Below are 22,133 nucleotides of genomic sequence, written 5' to 3'. Positions count from 1 at the left end.
GCCCAGCGCCGAGCCCCGGGGCCGGGTGCCGATGCGGCGGGGTGTCCCGGCCCGGCAGCTGCCGCGGGAGGCGGGGGAGCGTCCCCGTCCCGGTGTGCCACGGCGGGTCCCGTCCCGTGAGCTGCGGCCCGGCCGCGGCTTCGCGCGGGGTTTTGTGTGGGTTCCCGTAAGTGCCGGCGTGCGGGACAGACCGTAACGGGCTGTGTCTACTTTCGCTCGTTTGTTATGGGAATAAACAATCCACGATCTTAAAGATTAATAGTATCGGGAAGAACAAGAGGGAAACAAAACAAAACAAAACAAAACAAAAAAAAAAAAAAAAAAAAAAAAAACAAGGGAAGAAGCTAGCAATCCTTGCTGCACGGTAACTCCCCTTTCCCGGATGCTCTACTGGCCGGGCCGAGGATGGGAAAGGCTCCCGCAGCCTCGCAGCCGTTCCCGGTCCCGGAGAAGCCGAGCTGGAAGCGCTCCGCTCCGCTCCGCTCTCCGCGGCCGTGCACCTCCCGCCGGGCTTCGGCTGGCGGCCGGCGCGGGACTGCCGGCAGCGAGCGCCTTCGGGGCCGCGCGGGACCGCGGCCGAACAACGGCCGGTGTCTGATGGAGGCGGCTCGGCTGCGCTGGCCGAGAGGGAGCTGCAGACAGCGGCTGTGCGGGGTACGCTCGTTTGCGCTCCGAAAGAGAAAAAAAATAATAACAGAAATGAAGAAGGGGGGGGAAAGGAAAAGGAAAAGGAAAAAGAAATCGTTTAGGAAAGAAAGTCTGCCACAATTTCAAACTAACCAACTTGAAACATTCCAGGTAGCAATCGGCTCCACTGCCTGCACGGGGTGAGTAGGAAAGAACAATAGCTCGGGTACCAGAGGCTGAGCGGTGCGTAGAGCAGGGCGGTGGGCAGCGCGGCTCCGAGCAGCACAGCTCTGGGCCGCCGGGCGCAGCATACTGGCTTTTGGGACACAGTGGAGGATGCCGCGCTCTGATCGGGGAGGGGGACGCCCGGCGCCGTACCGGGAAATCGATCGCGGCGAGGCTCCGGTTCGCAGCCCTTCTCGGGGGGCTCCTCAGTAGGGTTGCGCGGCCGGCGCTGAGCACCGCTCCGTCCGCCTCCTGCCCCTCCGTCTCGGGGCTGCCCGGGGGCAGCGGTGTGCGGGCAGCTCGTGTGCGGGCAGCTCGTGTGCGGGCAGCTCGTGTGCGGGCAGCGGGTGCCCCTCCCCGTCGCCCCGTCGCGTTCCGCGCTGCAGTCTTTCCGAGCTGCAGCCTGTCCTCTCCGCGGCGGGACGGGGCCGGGCACCGCCGCCACCTTCCTTCCTTCTGCCTCCCGCGCCCCGAGGGCGGCCGCGGGCCCGATGCGGGCACGGCTCCGCCGCCTCCCGCTTTCGTTGCGCCCAGCTTAGTCCGTCTCTGTCGGTCCCCGAGAGCGCCCTTTCCCCAAGTACGAACTCGCCGTCCCCGCCCGCTACCCTCCCCGGCTGCTCGCTGTGCTCCCGTGCGATGTTTGTGTGAGGAGCGGTGCGCTCTCAGCGCCGCGCACAGCCTCGGCCTCGAGCCCCTCGACCCGGCGGTGCCGCTGCCCCGGGCGGGACCGAGGAGCACCGCGGAGCTGCCGGGGCCACCCGAGTCCCGCGCGGGGCTGCGCGCTCACCTCGGAGCTGTTCGCCCCGCCGCTCCTTGCGCCGTCCGAAATGCCCCTGCGCGGGGCTGCGGAAGGGGGAAAGAAAAAAGGAGACATTTGGGAAAAAAAAAAAAAAAATAAAAGAAGAAAATAAAAGAAAAATCAACTCCTGAACCCCTTGGATGTCAAATGTCCTCTGTGAGCGAGCGGGCCCTGGAGAGGAGCCGCGCGCTCGGTTTTGGAGTGAAAAGGGAGGAATGAGCCATTTGGAGGAGGTGATGACACACGCAGCAGTGCTGTTCCACCTGCCCCGGCTCTCGCCGCGGAAATGCCTGCGAGGGGAGCGCCGGGAGCTGCATGGGTGGCCCGCCCGGCCCTGGGGAGCCCCGCGGCCCCGGCCCGGCGGCACGCACAGCTGGGGCCGGCTGCGGGAGCGAGATGGCCGGGGTCGGGCTGGGCCCGGGGGTGTTACTGGGCGCCGAGGGCTGTGCGCCGAAAAGCAAGGTGTGTCGTTGGTGTGACCGCATGTATGGAGATCGTGTTTTAGGAACGAGTTTCTCGACGGACGCGAGATAAGTAATCAGCCTGCGCGGCTGTAGGTGAAGGTGCAAAACTATATTTTAATCGATAAATACAACAGCTCCCGAAGGGCGATTCATTTTCTCACCTACAGTTCGTTCCAAATGCCTCTCCCGGAGAGGGAAGCAGGACTCCTGCGCACTTCCCCGGGCACACGCACCGGCAGCGGCCGAGCTCCGCCGGGAGCACCGACAGAGAGCTGCCATCCCTCCGCGGTCGGGTTTAGGCTTGGTTACGAAAAATGTTATAGCACGCAAAATGCGCGGGGCGGGGAATAGCGCTTGGCAGCGATTCACGTCCCAGAAAGGTGAAAGTGGGGCTCCGGGCCGGGTGCGGACGGCAGCCACCGGACTGCGCGTGAAACTCAGTGGAGCCGCGCTGCTCGGCAGCCCTTGCCGTGAGAGGAAGCGCAGAGCTGTGCTCGGCTACGGCCCCGGTCCCCTGCTTCGGGTTATGTCCGCGGCCCGATTCCGCCGCGCCCCGAGGGCCGCGCAGGTGGGCCGGAGCTCGGCTGCTCCGGGGCGAGGACTGCTTCAAAAATCGTTTGAAGCATCCTCTGTCCTGTTCGCCTGTTTCTGTGACTGCAGGTAGAACGACGCCGTTAACGATTCGTTGTGACACGGCACCTTTTCAGTTCAGACTTCTATACCGCCGCTCGCGGAGGCTTCACCCGAAGGCAGAACAGGGGAAGGAAAAGATGCGATCCTCGGGGATGCGTGCGAAATAAGTGGGAGCCCTGCGGGGAGGAGCGCAGGGGCACCATGGACCCTGCCCTGCACTGCCCCGCTCCGTCCCTGCCCCGGGGCTTCCGGCGGCCCGGGGACCGTTGCAGGAGGGAGAAGGAGCTACTCGACAGCCCCCCTCCGTGCCACACAGACGGCTGAACCGAGCTGCAGGAGCGCTCCCAACCTCCTTTTGCTCCCCGAGCGCGGCCCGGGGCCAAGACATATAAACGCGGCCGCGTGTTGCGGCTGCACTGTGACAGCCACCGGGCAGGGCCGAGCGCGGCGGCTGCCATCCGCGGAACAGCTCCGAGCCGCGGGTCCGGGGAGGGCGGGAGGGCGGCGGCGAAGGCTGCGGGGGCGGCTCGTTGGGAGCCCCCCGCCCCCCCACCCCCCCGGCGGCGCGGCCGCAGCGGGGCGGTTCCACGCCGCGCCGCTCCGCGGGGCCACGTCGGGCCGCGTGTGCGCGGGGCCGAGCGCCGTGACTGCGGGCTGAACCCGGCCGTGCCCAGCGGCTCGGCGGCGATAGGGGAGCGGGCTCCTGACGAAAGCGGAACTCGACCGGGCCCATACAAATCAGAAAAGAGCCCGGCCGCCGCGGCAGAGGGGAGCGGAGCCCGCTGGGGCAGGGACGCCGCCGCCGCCGCCGCGCTGCACGGACCCGCGGCGCCGCGAGAGGCGCCGAGCGAGCTCCGTCCCGGCCTCGGCTCCGGCGAGCTCTGGGCGGGACGGCCGCCAGCAGCGGATCTCCGCACCCGCACCGCTCCGCACCGGCACAGCTCCGCGCCGGCACCGCGGCGCGCGGCCACGGGCACCATGATGAGCGGCTACGCGGACGGCGAGGAGGACGCGGTGGCGATGCTGGCCCATGACGGCGGCGGCAGCAAGGAGCCGGAGCGGGGCAAGGAGGAACTGAATGCCGAGAAGGGCCCCGAGAAGCCGGACCCGTCGCAGAAGCCCCCCTACTCCTACGTGGCCCTGATCGCCATGGCCATACGGGAGAGCGCCGAGAAGAGGCTCACGCTGTCCGGGATCTACCAGTACATCATCAGCAAGTTTCCTTTCTACGAGAAGAACAAGAAGGGCTGGCAGAACAGCATCCGCCACAACCTCAGCCTCAACGAGTGCTTCATCAAGGTGCCCCGCGAGGGTGGCGGGGAGCGCAAGGGCAACTACTGGACGCTGGACCCCGCCTGCGAGGACATGTTCGAGAAGGGCAACTACCGCCGGCGGCGGAGGATGAAGCGGCCCTTCCGGCCGCCCCCGACTCACTTCCAGCCCGGCAAGAGCCTCTTCGGCCCCGACGGCTACGGCTACCTCTCCCCGCCCAAGTACCTGCAGTCCACCTTCATGAACAACTCGTGGCCGCTGCCGCAGCCCCCCGCGCCCGTGCCCTACGCCTCCTGCCAGATGTCCGGCGGCAGCGTCAGCCCCGTCAACGTGAAAGGACTCTCGGGCCCTGCCTCCTACGGCCCCTACTCGCGGGTGCAGAGCGTGGCGCTGCCCGGCATGGTGAACTCCTACAACGGCGTGGCCCATCCGCACCATCCGCACGCCCACCACCCGCAGCAGCTGGGCCCGGCCAGCCCCGCGCCGCCCGCCGCCCCGGCCGCGAACGGAGCCGGCCTCCAGTTCGCCTGCGCCCGCCAGCCCGCCGAGCTGTCCGTCATGCACTGTTCCTACTGGGAGCACGACAGCAAACACGGCGCCCTGCACTCCCGCATTGACATCTAGGGAACGGGTCCCCGCCGCCGCCGCGCGACGCCCGCTCCGGCCGCGCTCTCCTCCTTCGGCTGCGGACGTCCCTCTCTCCGCGCCCGCCGCGGCGGGCGGGCAGCTCCCGGCTGGCGCGGTCTGTCCGCCGGTCCGTCTGTGTGTGTGTGTCTGTCTTCGGGGAGGCCTCGGGGTCGGCTTTTTGTCGCTTTATTTCTGGGGGCGCGGGGGACGCGGTGACGGCGGGCCGCCGCCTCTCCGAACTCTGCTCCTTTGTCACTCGGCTTTCAAACGCTCGGGCTCGGCCTGCGAACAGCACGGCCTTCTCGCTGGGCCCGGGTGCCGCCGGCCGAGCTCGGCCTCTTCCTCCCGCTCCTCTTTCTCTTCGGCCGCAAAGCGCGGCGCTGCTGCGGTGCCTTTCCCCGGGCGGCGCCGGGTGGGACTGCGCGGTGGGAGCCGGGGGGCCGGGACCGTTCGTGAAGGCTCCGGCCGTGGGAGTTACGGTTTTTAAAGGAGACGATGTCCTCTGAGGTCTTACAAGAAATTTTAAGTAGGTCTAAAAATATATATTTTGATGTTATAAAAAAAAAAAAAGACGGTTTGCTATGAAATTTGAATATTTCTCCGTGCTCATAGTATAATTGATAATGAAAGTTTAAACTAGCTCCGTATTTTTGCCCCCAAACCTGGCCCGAAATGGATTTCGGTAGGTTCTGCTTTGAGTGCTCGCCCTTTTTCTTAAAACGTTTTGATCCTTCGATTTTACATAGATGAATGTGAAAAGAAATAGCGTGTATAACACAGGGGCCAGTTCTTAGAGATTGTGTAAGCGTTTCTGTAAGCCGATAGATGCTGTGGCGTAGTACCGTTTTGGGACCAACTTCTCTAGAGTGGCCTAGCACTGTTAATGTACTTTCTAGCCTTGTAAGGTCTCCAATAAATGCCTTTCTCTTAATATTGTTTTGTTTTTCTCCGCTTCTCCGCGCTGGGACCGAGAAGCGACAGCGCCGAGGCCGCCGCGTGTCGCTCCGCCACGGGACGCCGCTGCCCGGCTCCGTGCGGCCCCGCGGTTAGCCCTGGGCCCGTCGCGGCGCTCTGCCCGTCGTGCCCCGGCGCCGCCTTTGCTTCTCCCCGCTCACTCGGGGCCGCGGAGCGGGGCGGTGCGGCGCAGCCCTGCGCCCTCCCGACCCGGCCGTGCCACTACGAAACCGGCGGCCCGTCCGGGCCCCGTGCCGGTGCCGGCGCTGCTGCCGCCCGTCGCTTTGCCCGCGGGGCCGAAGCCCGAGTAACGGCACTCTCCTGGCCCGGGCCCGGCTCCCAGGCCCTCTGCAGCCTCCGTGCTCGGGGAACGAGGCGTCTCGCGGCCCGGGCACGGAAACGGGCGCGGCGTGCGGAGCGGAGCCGGGGATCTGCGCGGCTCTGTGCGGGTCCCGCGGGACGGCGCCGGGAGGGAGCGCGGCGCGCGGCCCTGTTGCGGTCGGGGACGGCGGTGCGGAGCGCGGGGGCTGCGGGCCCGGCTCGGCCCGAGCACGACGGGGAGGGAGCGAGGCCGGCTCGAACTCCAGCATCGGTGCCACGCTAGGGGAAAGGATGGAACGGGACCGAGGGGGTGCCGCCGCACATCGACCCAGCTCCGGTTCGTGCCCGGGATCGGCGCTGCACGGCGCTGACGTGACCGTTCCTCGTTCGTTCAGTACTGCCCGTCCCTGCTCGTTTCCTCCGAGATCCGTCGAGGCCGTGAACTCGGAGGGGACTCCCTCCCGTCGCCACGGGGCCCCGGGGCCGCCGCGCTTCCCTCGAGGTCTGCGGGCCGTTACCCGCAGGGAGCGGCCCCGGGCAGCGCCAGCACCCAGCGTCGGGAGCGGAGCGGTTCCCTGCTCTCGGTGCCGTGAGATGCGGGCCGCGGGGCTCTTTCCCGAGGTCTCCCCGGACGACAGGCGGCGGGCATAAGGTGCCTCGGGGCTCTCGGGTTGCCCGTGCCCAACGGACTCTGCTCCGCGACTGCGGGCGGCGGGGTACAGCGGCTGCTCGTGCGCGGGGCCGGGCTGTGCCTTCCGAGCGCCCGGCACCCGGCGGAGCCGCGCCGCCGTCGCGCCCATAGGATGTTTTCGCGATTGTTTTCTGTATTTTATAAACAGAGGCGGCACCGAATGTAAACTCGCATGGTTCAGTAACAGCCGTCGTGTTCGGGGCACGGCTGCAGCCTTTGTCTCGCATCGCCCGGGCAGCCCGGTGCGGAGCCCTTGGCCGAGCCAGGCTTGTCCTGCCGCTCCGGGAGTGGTCCCGTGCATATCCCGGTGACCCGGGCAGGGTTCGATGATTCCCTCCCGTTTCGTTGCTGCCCGGGATGGCGGGGACTGACCCTACTTGCAAGTGCTCGCTCCCCCAGCTTGGGCCGCCCGACAGCCCCGCTGCCCCGCGGGGTCGGGCTCCGGGCTACGTGAGTGGCCCCAAGTGAGCCGGATCGGATTCTGTGCCGGGCTCTGCCTGGGCTGGGCTCTGATCTGCACCGGGCCGCGCGGTCCCCAGCCCCGCTGACCCCACACGGAGCGGCAGTCTCACGGCTTCGCGCCCCGTGCCAGACCCGTGCTCGTTATCTAACACCGGCCAGAGGTCACAGCGCATCCCCACTCTGGCCGGACTTGGGTGAGCCCGGGGCGGGGGCACTCGAGGCCGCGGTCTCGCCCGAGCTGCCGCCCGAGCAGCCCCGTCCTCATGGGCTTTATGCAACGCTGGCGAGAGATGAAAGCAGAAGAGCGACGACTGCGCTCTCCGTGCACGGAGCGGGCGTGGAAGCAGCCTCCCCGAGCCGCCGCCGCCGGAGGGGCAGAGCGCTGCGAAGGGCCCCAGGAGAGGGAGGGCTCGGCGGCCTGGGGTTGGGCGGGCGTCCACCGCCTTCGGCTGCCCCACAGCAGTGCCGGGCCCGGAGCGCTCTTCTGCGCACGCCGGTTTGTCTTCTTCTGCCGCCCTTCGCGCAGCCGTCGGGCCTTGGCGGTGCTCGTAGGGTACGTAGCCTTGAGTCGGGAGAGCTCCCGGCCGGCTCGGCGCGGCTCGGCGGGGCGCAACGCGGCTCAACTCGGCTCGGCTGCGGTGTCCGGGGCCGGGGTGCCGGAGGCTGCAGGTCGAGCGAGGAGGGTCACGCAGCCTCTCTCACCTTGAGGCCCCTCCCGCCCGGCCGATCGATGCCGCCTGATTCCTGGTATTCTTGTCCGTGTTTTAAGTGGTGAAAAAGTCATTTCCAGTCCCATGGTCCGCGTTTCACCCTGAACTCATTGAAAAGAGAGTGTGGGGTCAGGACTGTTTATTATACAACCAATTAAAACAGGAAAATATGGAGAGGCTTCATTCAGAGAGATCCGGCTATTGTCAAGCCGAAAACGATATTTTTGTTTCAGAAATAAAAAAATACGTTTGTTATTTAAAAAATCGCTGCTACGCCTGTGACGGCCGCGGCCCGGCCCGGCTCTGCTGCCCCTCTCCCCACCGCCGCCCCCCGCTGCCGCGGGGCTTCCGCGGGATTCCCGCTCCCACCCGCCCCGGGGTTCGGCCCCGCCCGGTGCCGATGCAACCTCGGGGCGGCCCTAAGGGAGTCGGGGGGGCAGAGGGGGCAGCACCGGGGGTCCTCTTGCCGGCCTCACTGCGGAGTCCGGGGCCGCCCGCCCGCCCGCCAGCAGGAGAGGCCGCGGGCAGCGAGCCTCGGGCAGGTGGGCTCGGGCAGCCGGCTCGCCGGAAAAACCCGATGGTACAACGGGCGATGGCCGGGGCCCGGATAAGTGCAGTCGGGAGTCCGCGGCTGCTGGGATAGAAGCAGGGCGCGCCCGTTGGGTCCCCCCGTGCCTCCTCCACCCTCCGAGCCCCACCCGAGTGGTCCGGGCCGGGGGTTCCGAGGGGATTCTGCCCGGCGGGGCGCGGCGCCTGTCCGCGTCCACCCGCCCCAGGTAGCCCCGCGGTGCGCTCGGCAGCGGCCTGGAAGGCGTTCGTCGAAGCGGGCCGGCCTGATGCGGGCAGTTTATTTTAGTCCCCGAGCTGGATTGAAAGCGTTCGCTGTGTTTCTTGTGGTTGTTTACAGTCTGTTGGTCCCAACATCACAGCGCCTTTCTGGAAAAGTCTCGCAGAGCTCAGGCAGAGGGAAACCAGCACAGAAGTGGCTCGGAAGGAGTGATGGCAAACGGTTAATCAGATCAGAGACAGGGAGGCGGAGGTAATCAATGAGTTTTCATTTAGAGTTTACTTGGATGGACATCTTTTCCTTTTTCCCTCTACAAGTTTATAAACCACACGGGGCTCTCCAAGCCAAACCAGCAGCTGCGGTGCTCTCCGGGCTGCTGGCAATCCGTTCCGAATGAACGCCGAGTCGCCTGGAGTGGAATCCGCTTTTCGATGGAGCCTCGCGTTGGCCGCGGCCCCGGCGCGCGAAGCGCAGCTCGGGGTCGGCGGGGCTGCTGTTGGGGGGCGCGGCGGCCGTGGGGCTCCCCCGGGGACACCCCGGCACGTGGCACCTTACGGCTCCACGCCGCCTCTGCCCGCTCGGCTTTGGGGGGGCCGGCCCGTGCCCGCACGCAGCCCGCACACAGCCTGTGGGCGGCCCGGGTAGAGCCCAGGCACGGCCCGCACACCGCCCGCACACCGCCCGCTCTCGGCACCGTCCCCCCGGCAGTGCGGGCGGCTCCGGGCGCCGGGGCAGAGCCGCGTAAGCGCGGCAGCTCCGCGGGCAGACGGCCGTGTCACCAAGCTTCGTTTCATTCACTTCTCTCCCTCTTTAAGGAGCTTTTTCACAAACAACGTGCACATTCCGTTAGGCCTGATTACAGAGTAACGGGGCAGCACGCTCTATTTGACCTTTACGCGATTTTCAATGAAATGAGGCGGCCCGGCTCTAACGCCGTCGGGAGAGCGGCACAGCCCCGCACGCTGCGCTCCTGCCCTCCTGGGCTCCGACGGCCGTGCGCTGGGGCTGCGGGCCGGGAGCGGAGCGGGGCCGGGAAGCCGCTCCCAGAGCGCCCCGAGCAGCGGTGGCCACGCGTTGCGGTCCTTTCTCGCGCTATCGTTGTGCTCCGCGAAAACCCAAACAAAGCAATGAAAGGACAGGGCAAAGTCGAGCGCGACGCGTGGGATAATGTCCGGATTTATCAAAAGCGGGGAGAAACAAAAAGGAGTCGCTTCGCTGTCGTCCTTTCATATATTTTTTTTCCCAGGTGTTGCTTTTAACAACGTTCGGAAAACAACGAAGCGGGAGGAGGCGGGCGGTGTCGCCGATGCGCTGAGCTTCCTCCGCTCCTCTCCGAGGGAGGGGCCCCGCGGGAGCTTATCGGTGCCTTCGGGTACAAACAGTGTCGATGGGAACAGAACACCTCAGCCTCGACGGAGAGGAGCGGAGGACGCGGGGGGGGCTGCCGGGCCCCGACCGTCCGCGTAACAGAACCCGCCGTCACCGGGCCGAGGCAGAGGAGGCCTTCGGGGACGGCCAGCTTTCAGAAGTTCGAGGGTTTGGCGGCCCGAGTTCTGCCCCGATCCGCCTCCAGCCGGGGACCGCGGTGCTGCGGGGCCGGGATCGTCAGAGGAAGGGCAGCGGGCCGTTGCCGCCCCGTCGGGGGTGCCGACCGCAGGGCCGCTTCCCCAGCGTGCCCCCGCTACGGGCCGCATCCCTGTTCCTGCTGCGCCTCCGGGGCACGGAAGAGAACTCTGAACTTAGTGAAAGAATTTGTAGCACCCCCTTAGTTGCACGTCGCCGATCCCAGTGCCCGTAAGGAGCCCCGGCCGCACCCCGCCGTGCAGCCCCGCTCCTCTCCCGGCGTTGGCTCGGCCCCGTGCCGCGGGTGGCGGAGCCCCGCTCGGACGGCGCTGCCCGGGATAGCGGCGGGAGCCTTCGGTTCGGCGTCCGAGCTCCGCACATCTCTGCCAGCCATCGCGGATAGAAGAGTGGGAAGAGAGTGAGGGGATTACAGGCAGGAATGTTTGCTCACAGTGCTGCGGGCACTGTCATATCGCGGTTGGCTTTTTTTTACTTTTTTTTTTTTTTTTTCCCCATCATTTTTTCCATTCCTGGAGGAAAGTTTTTCAGTATCCGAATCAAAGTGCATTATTCCAACTCCTTTTCTTTGTTTTGTTTTATCTCAGTCTTTTTTCATGTTTCCATTTAAAAAGTGACAGATTTGGTGGAGCTCTCAACTGTTTCCCATTAGAGGCGAAGAGTTCACCCGAATGTCTTTCTGATGTTCCCCATTACCCGTTCGGGACTTTAAAGCTGCACACGGCCTAACGAACCGCAGACTCGGGCCGCCGGGCTGCCGGGCATGGCGCGCTGCGGGCAGCGGAGCGGAGAGGGGCTGGGAGAGGAGCCCGAGGGCCGGGAGGGCCAGGGAGGGGCCGGGATGGGATGGAGGGGATGGAAGGGATGGAGGGATGGAGGGGATGGAGGGGATGGAGGTGGCCTCGGGCACTTCCCGACCCGACCCGGCCCGGCGCTGCCCCCTGGCGGAGCCCCGGCCCCGTGCGGTACATCGGGCTTGAGCAAACGAGCTTGCGATCGCAAAATGTCAAGAGAAAGGAAAGAAAAGGGCACGGCTCTGGGAAATAGCTCTTTCCATACATTGCTCACGTTCCGGATGCCGGCAGCGGTACGCAATTGGTGCAGCGAAGAGAGCCGAGTTCCCGCTGTAGCAGGGCTCGAGGTGCTCACACTTCATCAGCTCCTGCGCGAGTTCTCAGACTATTTTTTAGATCAGCTGTTGTAACTTATGTGAAAAGGAGCTGAATATCCATAAAGCGTTTAAAGAAGTAGTTTGCTGAGGTGAATCCCGGAGAAACCCCGCGCTCGGGGCGAGCGTTCGCACCAGGTGCGAGGGATGAACGGCTTCGGCTGCGCCGCGCTGTTCCGTCCACCCCAACCCCCCGGCTCAGCTCTGCGCTGGGGCTGCGGGGAATGCCGGGGTCCCGCTCCGCGCTGCCCGGCTGTGCCGGGGGCTGTCGGCGGGGAGCGGCCTCAGCGAGGATTTGCTGCCTTACAGCGGGGCTGCCGGGAAAGGACGGCAACGGAGGTGCCGACCGTTTCCCTTCTCGGTGCCATCCCGTTGCCAACGGCAGCGCCGAACCCCCCGAGTCCCGCGTTGCCCAGAGCCGGGCAGAACCGCCGTGCGGAGAGGGCCGCCCTCCCCTTCCGTGCTGCCACGAGAGCATCGCAGCTCGCCCTGTAGCGTGCTGCCGTGTGACGGAAGGGCCTCCGCCAGGGAATGTGCCGTGGTGAACAGCCACGTGTGCAGAGTGTTCCGGGGCTGCTTTGTATTTATTTTCCACTTTCTTAGGGGTAAAGACTAGAGCAGGGCTCAGTTTTGGAGAAGCGAAGCTTGAGGTGTGTGTGTGCAAAGGCTCTCACGGTGCACTGGGAGTTCCAAGGGTCCTCCATTAGGAGGGAAAAATCTGCGGTGGTTATCTTTATTGCTATCGTTGTATTTGTTGGCTTCTTGAATGAGACCGAAGCATTGCTGCAATAACACAAAGCAGCCACAGCCCCTGGGATACCCCAGAGAAATATTTCTCTTTCGTGCTGTTGCCCACCTCGCATAAAAAGCAGCCTCACACATGATGAATTTGCTTGGACCTTTGCTGGCACAAATCGAAATGGAAATAACAAAGTTAGAGCAGCATCACTGCATTAGGTGTGGATCTCTACTTCTGGTGATATATTTGCTGAATAGTACTTCTTTGTCATCCCGTGCTTCATGACACCATAGTGCAGAACTGCCCTGATCCAACCTCGGTGCTTTACCCGAGAGCCGGATGAAGGAAGTCCTTTCAGGTGGCCACTTGCTGGTTGCTGACAGGCTGCTCTGCGTGAAAGGCAGCAGGGCAGGAGCGGGGTGCAAAGATGGAGCTGTGGGTGGCTGTGTCCTCAGCCCACTTGGAGGAGGGCATCAAGCATTTGGCAGCAGTGGATCAGCCACAGTGTGATACTGGTTCCTGTATCACTTACACTGCAGCTGAAATGTGAAATGAGCTCCATGTGGCAGCAGCCAAAGAAAAGAAAAAGGGAGAGGGAAAAAAAAAAAAAAAAAAAAAAAAAAAAAAAAAAGAAGCACCCTCCAAAAGTTTCGGTTGTCCCTTGAAGCTATATTACAACATATACTGCCCTAATTGAATCAGTGTGAGGACTTTTCCACTCTATTTAGTGCTTGTCTCTGTCCTCCTCTCCCTGGAGACGCACACATTCGATACAAAGTATGCAGGAGGCATCCACACCTAGGGTAGAGTTTTAGCATTCCGTTTGTTCTTTAGCTGCTGAAAAGGAGATGTCTGCTCTTACATGCCTTTGACAGAATCAATTACAATGTTCACCCTCTTCTCCTCCCTTCTTTAAAGACTCTATGCCAGAGTGTGATGCAGGAAGAATTTGTCTGAGTAAAGACTATTAGCGCTGCGCTGAGAAGACGATAGAGTTACCAATCAGTTCTAGTGAATTTGGTGGGGTGAATCAATACAGCTCACAAAGACTGGCAGCAGCTACGAGGAGCTGTGAGCAGAGCTGGTGGCAATGGGTAGGGAGTGCAGTGCTGTCCCAGTGCTGCTCCAGCCCTGTTCATCCTCATGCAAAGCTGCCCCCGAGTTCTTTCCCACCTGCAGAAGGACCGCAGGCAGTGCTCACCGAACCTCAGGAGCCCTCAGACATGATATTAATAGGGCATTCTTAGGTGTATGGAGAAAATCTCTCCACATTTCAAAGCATCAGTGCCATTACATAGCACAAAATTAATTTACAGCTCAGAAAGCGTGAGCAACTGATACCCAAACAGTCATCTGTTCTGTAAGTATTCACATGTGTGAAACAATAAGTGATCCACAAAACCATATGGCTCTTGTATCAAGTACATGGAATCAAGCTGAATTATGAAGACTTTGAAACGGTCTCTGAAATGTCCAGCTACGTTTAGTGCAACAATTAAAAACAGATAGATTGTCAGTGTGCATAGAGCAGGGTTAGAGTCGATGCAGTCTGAAAGGAAGGAGGAACTGGGCATGTGGCGAAGGAGCATGAGCAGCAGGAAAGGACCAGGAATGAGTGGGGAGATGAAATGCTACTAAGTGGGGGTAGGGAGAGGCAGAAAGAGGAGGGAATAGATGGAAGAAGTGAAAAAAAAAAAAAAAAAAAAAAAAAAAAGAGACAAAGAACAAGGAAGGATATATGTGATAGGAAATAGAGAGAGAGTAGCAAGAAGAATAATGGCATTTTGTTATGTAATCTGGCAGCTTTTGCTTTAGGATTATGAAGGGATAGAGCAAACCTAGAGGCTACTACTTACCTATTAAAAACATGTGGGAGGGTTTTCCTTTGATGGTTACATGTTTATAAACATGCAGTTTTATAAATGAAAGTGCACGTTAATTGCAGTCTCTGCAGATCCTGCGCTGTCCCCTGGAAGCAGCTTTCCCCATACTGCAGCACGCCCAGCAGCACTAATTCCCTTCCTGAATGTCACTGGCAGCCAGAGCTTTCTGCTTTGCTGTTGGTCTCACATTTGGGAACTACTCAGTGCCTCTCTGTGACTCCTGGTGAGCTGATAGCCCTGCATAACCTCAGGGCTGACTGCTGAGATACAATTGCTTTCTCAATGCTGATATCCATGGCAACATTTTTATTACACACTGGCTTATCCCAATCGTGGCAAATGCTTTACAGTTGAATCAGCTCTTGTTTTTTAAATTGTTTTGCTTTGTCTGTCCATCTTTCTACCTGCAATCTGCTGTTAACATTGGCATCAGTTTTCACAGCTTTTTTTTTTTTTTTTTTTTTTTTGCTAAAAAGTCACCAAGCAATATTTTAATCTAAGGCAATGCAATCTGTTAGTTTAGCAATGCTAAATATTGATCAGGATGTACCAGTGCCTGCTGTAGAATATGCTCTTTGTTATGTTACCATCACGTTCCTCCTTTGGCTTCAGGACTACTGAGAGCATCAGTTCCGTACCTTTGGCTTAGACTATTTATACTTGTGCCCAGTAAGGTGTGGGCTGTTGGTGTATGCAAAAGTGGATGTGAACACAATCATCACTCTGGCTTCAGGAGGGTAACAATAGATGGGGCTTCTGGGGTGGACAGATTGGTATGATATGTGTTTCTCTGGAGCACAGCATCCCAAGGAGCTCTTGCTGCAGCAGGCAAGCTGCTCATTCTGAACAGGATCTTCTCTTGCTTCAGGACAAACTATCACACTCACTGACCTCAATGTCATTAACATTTAGTTGTGTTTCTGGTGAGCTACCTCACTGCGGTAGCAGTCTGAGAAAACAGCATCTCCCAGGTATGTGCACAGACAGGAGCTATGGTTTTTAAGGCTATTTGCCAGAATGCTGCTAACACAAATAACAAAAAAATATTTGGCATTTGTCATCTCTCCACAGCCAGTATATTGTGGATGGTGGAAAATTTCCTCATCTAGCATTTTCACTGACTTTTTGCTGGATGTTGGCATTGGCTCAGTGTTCCCATCCAGCTGGCTGCCAGGCTTGCACTGGTTCCAGTTTTCCTTGAGCCATTCCATCTCCATTTGGTCTTGCTTTAGAGGTCTTCCCCAGGGTGTGAAGGGGGTTGGACTCCTGTTTTCTTCCGTATATTCTGGAGAGCTTCCATTTCTCCAAAGTTATCTTCAGATCCTTCTCTGATTGCACAGGTCCCTTGTCCTTCTAGGGATGCCCTCCAGGCATGTTTCTAGTCTGGTGACGAACAGTTTCCTGGTGCTGTCAGAAATTGTACCTCTGCATTTTGTTAGTGAGCTGCATGCTTAGTTCACGTGCAACGTTACAGCTGATGTTATCCAAATCACTTGTATTGAGGTAAAAAGTTTCCAAGTATAAGCGTGGCTCACAAATTCATTAAAGATTATACAGTTAAACTGTAATTTTTTTCTGGTGAAAGAAGAAAAAAAAAACTTCTGACCATTTCTGTGCTGTTTCTTAATGTCTTTTCTGCTGTTCTGGATAAAAATCTGAGTGAAATTTGACCGTTTCCCCCCATCCTTTGATTCATTTCTCATAATTCTAAAAGTTCTGTTATTTGTAAGACAAGAAACAGAAACCTGTGTGTTTAACATTTAACAATGTCTTATTGTCTCATTGCTCTTGGAAAAGGGAATGGAAGAGGAAAAACCTCCCATGCAGCTATAAACAAAGCAGAAGGAAGTGAGTTCACTGTCCACGGGAAAGCACAGCTCTCCCATGAAGGAGAGGTTTATTTCAGTTGAGGGAAAATGCACTACTGCTCCATTTTCAGTAGTTCTTCCCATCGGGCTGCAATGCTGAAAGTCTTGTTGGGAAACCCCAAGTCTTCCCCTCCACACTCCTTGTGTACCTTAGTATTTCTGATGAAGACAGTGAAGAAAATGAGTTACAGTCTACAAAGATTGAAGTCAATGGTGAAGTTCATATTGAATTCAGCGATGCACATTTGGGCTTGCTAGTGTCAAAGAAATACCAAATTCTTCTTTTTCAGAGGTGTCTCTTTTAGAGTCTGCCCAAGTCCGTGAGTTTCACCCCAGCTGTGGCATCTTCAGAGCCTCCTCACCCCCCTCATCTATTCCTTGCTCTCCCTGCACTGCCTCTGGGCAGGATGATGACACCCACTTGGTCATAGGCATCAGCTGGAGATCAGGGTTGTTATCACTAAATATAGTAAAAAAATGTAAGTTGAAACTTCTGAGGAAATTAAAAGGATGACATGAAAAGATTGCCAGCATTTTAACAACAGGAGGGAGGATCAGAGACAGAACAAGAAAGGACAACCAGATAGAAACTCTTTCTGGAGTCAGAGGCTGAACCAAAACAGCATTGGAGAATGGAGACTGAAATGGTTAAAAAAAAATCTTCAAGCTTAGAGATCTTTTTGAGAATAGCAAATAAACAGCAACCAGCTAAATAAAGTACAGAGTTATGGTCATTGCTGCATAATGCAGAAGTGAGTCACATCCTCAGTGTTGGAGCCTCAAATGAGTGAGAGGAGTGTGCACAACACCATGGTCACAGCAGGAGCTTTCTTGGGGGTACCTGCAGTCTCCCTCAGAATGCCTAGAGAAGAGGTTGTGACAAACTGCTTAATGCTCAGAGCTCCATGAATGCACACGCACAGCTAAGAATTCTCATTTTGTTCCTTCTCTCCAGAAGATGGCAAAAGTTAGCTGGACTTAGTGTAGATAGATGGAGAAATGCTCGAGGGCTGTTTGTGCTGTATCATGTTTTCAGGTCACATCTAACACTCCAGATGGAGGAGCTGACCCCAAAGCCACTGAAGCAAGTGGTTCTTCAGAGCACTCAGGTAATGCAGCCCAGCCCAGCAGCCTGAGGTGCACATGCCAGGCAGCACAAGGGGCTGCTCTGCTTCACTGGCACCTGTGGGTCCCAGCATGGGTCACACATTTCTCTTTGCAGGGGAGGAAATTGTTAGTGACACCTGCACAGAGGCCAGAACCAGAAACAGAGCCAGAAGTTTGGATTTTGTACTCAGACTGTGAGACCCAAACTGCAGCACTTGTTGGTGTTTGTGGTATCAGAGACTTTACACCGAATTGCCCCAGATAAGATTCACTCCTCCAGCACCAAAGAGGATGGTTCCCACGAGTGTGGGTTATATTGTGACTAGAGCAGAGTGGGGAACTTGGATTCACAGAGGAACCTTGGCTGAAAGAAGAGAGTGTATAACAAATAATAGAAACATCAGATTAAGTACAGATTTGGCAACAAGAATTTATTTACCAGCTCAGCAAGAAACTCTAGAAAAAGGAAAAAAATATTACTAATAAAATCAGAAAAGACATGAAATAGTCTTTTCTTTCTCATATACTCAGTTTGCTTTGTTCCTGTGTTTAGCTGCTCTGACAGTTTAGAATTTCAACATGAGGAAAATGTGAAAGTATTTGAGTAAAGTGATATGCCGAAGTCAAGAGGCTTGCTGCCAGCAAAGAGGAGGAACTGAGGACTGCTTGTTTAAGAGATGCTCCTGAGGTGCTTCAGCTTAACCTGGTGCTTATCCCACTGCGAAGTTCAAATTTGATTCCAAACAAATTTGTCCTTGCACTTTTCATAACCCAAGGATTTTTACAGCTGCTGTGGCTGACCAATTGATGGTCAGGGCAGATTTGTGCCATGTTCTTGGAGGGGAAGGGAGCAATGTGCTTATCTGGGGGATTGTACAGACACCCTGCAAAAACTGACATGTCAACAGTCATTATAACAGCCCAACTACACATAGCATAATTCCTCTCCTTAAATCTCCTGTAAAAACAGGTAGACAACACTCTCCGTGGGCAGAAAACTCCAGCTGTCTTCACAGATACCTTGCATTTGGGGATAGTGTGAGGACAGGTGAGTTCTTACATGAGCTTCCTTTACACTAGGCTTTGGGTTTGGAGAAGGTACTGACATTTGGACACACACTTTCTCCTTTGGACAGAGTGTAGCATATCAGTCCCATTGGTTAAGGTCCACAGTAAAGCAGTGATTACATCTTCTCTTATGAGAAATTATTCACATCACAGCTGACTTCTTTGAGGTTCTATCCTTATTATTTGAGCTGTCTGGGAAGCTTGAACAAAGTGATACCCTGGCCTTCACTTCCTGAGGACATGCAAATTTATCAGAACAAAAACTTGGTGTTTTTTTTTTTTCACATTGAAGACTCCTGGTCTGACAAACTGCTTTATTTCTCAGACAGGAGGAGAGAAAGTGTTATCTCAGAAATTCGAGTTGAGATGCATTTTGCGGATAATACATATGTGCAGAACGAATACGGCCAACCAGCAGTTTGTGGTAACACGAGAAACAAACCCAACCACAGGGAATGCCCCTGCATTGCTTTAATTTGAGCCACTCAGCACTGCTAACTGTCAAGAACCGACTCCGGGCAGGTTGTGGAGCCCTGCAGCCACTGCTGCGTTCACTCGGCCACAGCAGCTGCGTCACCGATGGCTTCCCTGGCTGTGGGGCAGAGGAAGCGGGCAGACAATGGCTGCAAGGTAGGAAGCTTCCCAGCTTCACCCCGGCTTCCTCCCCACAGAGGGGTATTACCTGCTCCTCTCTGCTGGATTCGCCTTCCTGCAGTGCTCTGCCTGCGGAAAGGGAGCTGTGGTCAGAGCCCTGCAGAAGTGAGATTGTTCTCGAGTTGTGCTTTTACCAGTGCACCGTTGCAAGCTCTGTAGAAACCAATGCAGCATTAACAGCTCTACTGCTGCCACATGAAAGGAGAGTATTTGGATCTAATAAATCAGCTGAAGTTAAAGCAGTTTCTGCCTTCTCCATTACATTTCACATCAACAAGAATGTGGTAAAGTGCTTTTTTTACTGCTTAGCATCTGACATTTCAGCACATTTTGTAACAGTGCATGGGGAGAGCATGGTGTTGCTATATTTGTACTCACAGACTTGGAATGAGAATAAAATCTGGAGAGATGTGATGTGCACAGTGAATGTTTTCCAGAGGGGCTGGAGCTGACGAAATCCATAACAGTGAAGCTTGAATTGTCTTGAAAGTGCAGATTGCTAGTACAGGGAGGCAGGGCACATATCACCCTCAGCAAGTTTGCTGATGATACGAAGTTGGGAGGATTGGCTGACACGCCTGAAGGCTGTGCTGCCATTCAGCGAGACCTGGACAGGCTAGAGAGCTGGGCAGTAAGAAACCGGATGAGGTTCAACAAAAGCAAGTGTAGGGTCTTACACCTAGGGAGAAATAATTGCATGCATCAATACAGGCTGGGGGATGAGCTGCTGGAGAGGAGCTCTGCAGAGAGGGACCTGGGCGTCCTGGTGGACGACAGGTTGGCCATGAGCCAGCAGTGTGCCCTCGTGGCCAAAAAGGCCAATGGCATTCTGGAGTGCATTAAGAAGAGCGTGTCCAGCAGGTCGAGGGAGGTGATCCTCCCCCTCTACTCTGCCCTGGTAAGGCCTCATCTGGAGTACTGTGTCCAGTTCTGGGCTCCCCGGTACAAAAAAGACAGGGATCTCTTGGAAAGAGTCCAGCGGAGGGCCACAAAGATGGTGAAGGGCCTGGAGCATCTCCCCTATGAAGAAAGGCTAAGTGAACTGGGTCTGTTTAGCCTTGAGAAAAGAAGACTGAGAGGGGACCTGATCCAGGTTTATAAATATCTGAGGTGTGGCGGCCATAGCGGTGAGGCCAGTCTCTTTTCAGTGGTACGTGGAGACAGGACGAGGGGAAACGGACATCAGCTGCAGCACAGGAAGTTTTGCACGAATGTGCGTAAGAACTTCTTCACGGTGAGGGTGACGGAGCACTGGAACAGGCTGCCCAGGGAGGTTGTGGAGTCTCCTTCTCTGGAGATATTCAAGTCTCGCCTGGACGCCTACCTGTGCGACCTGGTGTAGGGAACCTGCTTTGGCAGGGGGGTTGGTCTCGATGATCTCTAGAGGTCCCTTCCAACCCCTACAATTCTGTGATTCTGTGATTCTGTGATATCAATTTTTTAAATGGAACTAAATCTGCTGAAACTGATATTTGCTTCTCCTAACCCTGCTTTTAACTGCAGGATCACAGGTACTGTGGTAAAACACTGAAATAACGTCATGTTGTGTTTTCTTCTTCTTTTTTTTTTTTTTTCCCCCAATTACTTTCAAAATACATTGTTCCTCAGTTTTGTCTCCTAGGCTGTCAGTAACAGAGTTGAGAGAGATCTCTCTTCTGTCATTTCAGGAGGAAGCTGCTCTCATTGCAAGTGCCGCCTCTAGGGAAGCCAAGCTTTAATTGCTGAGATGTGCTGTGTGTGTTTGCTACAGCCACATTACTTCACATTAGCACTCTCTCCTCATGGTTTGATCTTAACTGTTTTCTGTTAGAGCCCCTTCCTGGCTAACAGTGAGGCCTCTGGAAGCACCGTAACCCTACAGTCAGCAACACCACGCTTGTAAGTGACAGGACCCTGAGGCCTCCAATAGACTCTAATTAGCTGGATCAAGTTCACCTTGAGTCTCAACCCCACACCTCTGCATATGGAGCAGTTCAGCTGCTCCTATACCCTTCCATCACAGCCTGAGCCATGTGTTATGGGTACTGGGCTCAGCTCAATCCCATCTGTGTCTGTCCATTGATCCTGTAGGTCTGAACCACACCACACTGGCTGATGTCTCGCTCTGACTTCAGAACTGTCTCATCACTCTGCATCTGCCTTGGAGGCCTCCAAGGGGACAGGTGAGTGAGGAACCATCTGTCTTTTGATACGGCTTAACATCTAACCTCTCTCATCAGGAGGGAGTGAGTTAGGTCTGGAGGTAAATAAATGCCCGTGAGAGATGCAGAAACCCATCACTGGTGGGTTTGGCCAAGAAGGTCTGTGTATCCTAGAAGATGCAGATGATCTGCAGAGAAAAGTGGCAAAACTCTCATTTCAGTCACCCCTCTGATTCCGGTTTCCACTTTGTCTTTTATTTTTTATTTTATTGATTTATTTTGTAAGAGCAGCTTCAATTTCCAAGTCTCCTTTGCTCTTTCAGCCGCCTGCGCTTTGCCGTAGTGCTTTTTGTTTCCAGCAGGGGATGCTGCAGCCGCTCTTACAGCTAGCGCTGTTCCGAGGCAGCGCAAGTACGCTCTGCTTTCTCTCCTTGCAAACCGCGCGTGCACTTTTCCCTTTGATGCGGGGAGCTGATCCGAACGCCTTGGACAAGCACACAGCTCTCAAGGGCTTTCCATCGAAGCGCACGGCCGCTTTCCAGGCTGTCCTACCCCACGTGTCCCTTTCCTGTTCTTCTTCTGTTTATGGAATTATGACTGTGTCAGACGACCTTTGGGAAATTTCCGCTGAAACCAACAGCTATTAGTCCTTTTCTAGCTGAACACCATGCTGCGGTGGTGATGGCAGCGTTTTATACACACGGTGGTGCCGGGCAGAGACGTTTCGTCACCTCCCGGCTCAGGCATACAGCTGCGTGCGCCATCTCGGACCGCCAGGTGGCGCCATGGCGCAGCGCCCCGGGCAGCGCTGCACGGCCGTGCCGGGTGTCGGGCCCGCCCCGCGGGGAGAGCGGCAGCGAGGTGCTGGGCCGGAGGCGGGAACCTGCGCTGTGATGAAAGGAGGGGGAAAGGGGTTCAGCATTAAGCGCCCTGCTGTGCCTTTGTAAAGTGCCGTGGCGTGACGTGCCGGCTGAATGATTTGAAGAATGTGTAGAAGACAACTTCTGTTGGAGATTGGAGCGTATGTTTCTGCAAGGATTAGGAGGGTATGTCACGATATGTAGCTTCTAACCAGCTGGCATCCAGATTTTGTTACCCTTGTTTGAGGTTATCCCAACAGGCCAATTCGAACGCCACTGAAGTTTACTTAGGGGAGTGTGTGGAGCCGGTGGCAGCACCCCGTGATTTCTAGGAAGAAGGACAATATTTCTTTTCCTTGACAGTTCCTGAAATCCTTCTAACTTGAGCAGCAGTTCTGATGCCATCCAGTAAAGCAAATGGAAGCTGGTGGACTTGTTTGCCCAGCCATGGCTCTGAGGATAACATTCCTCTGAGGTTTTATTTACTAGGAG

At 57.0% G+C, this 22,133-nt stretch overlaps 2 protein-coding genes across 3 annotated transcripts in view; both read left to right on the top strand.

The window, feature by feature from the left end:
• Positions 1-514: 514 nt before the first annotated feature.
• PIK3CB (phosphatidylinositol-4,5-bisphosphate 3-kinase catalytic subunit beta) overlaps positions 515-22,133 on the top strand; it is a 114,068-nt gene continuing 92,449 nt past the window's right edge. Inside the window, exons 1-2 of one of the 2 annotated variants that reach the window (XM_085232456.1) lie at positions 517-654; positions 20,711-20,802. The gene's annotated coding sequence lies outside the window, so the exon portion shown is untranslated. Of the gene's footprint in view, positions 655-20,710; positions 20,803-22,133 lie in introns of both variants that reach the window. The other variant, XM_085232457.1, reaches the window with a different exon arrangement.
• Positions 1,612-5,578, top strand: FOXL2 (forkhead box L2). Its single transcript, XM_085232464.1, has one exon. The coding sequence runs from the start codon at positions 3,727-3,729 to the stop codon at positions 4,642-4,644; it is 918 nt and encodes a 305-aa protein (XP_085088590.1). The 5' UTR covers positions 1,612-3,726; the 3' UTR covers positions 4,645-5,578.

Source organism: Meleagris gallopavo, chromosome 11 (assembly GCF_905368555.1).
Source record: "Meleagris gallopavo chromosome 11, MGAL_WU_HG_1.1, whole genome shotgun sequence".
NCBI classification, from domain to species: Eukaryota; Metazoa; Chordata; class Aves; order Galliformes; family Phasianidae; genus Meleagris; species Meleagris gallopavo.
Note: the sequence above shows the minus strand (reverse complement) of the source record. Positions and strands in the feature narration are given on the sequence as shown.

Coding starts and splice junctions, on each gene's coding strand:
- FOXL2 (XM_085232464.1), top strand. CDS start 3,727: ATGATGAGCGGCTACGCGGACGGCGAGGAGGACGCGGTGGCGATGCTG.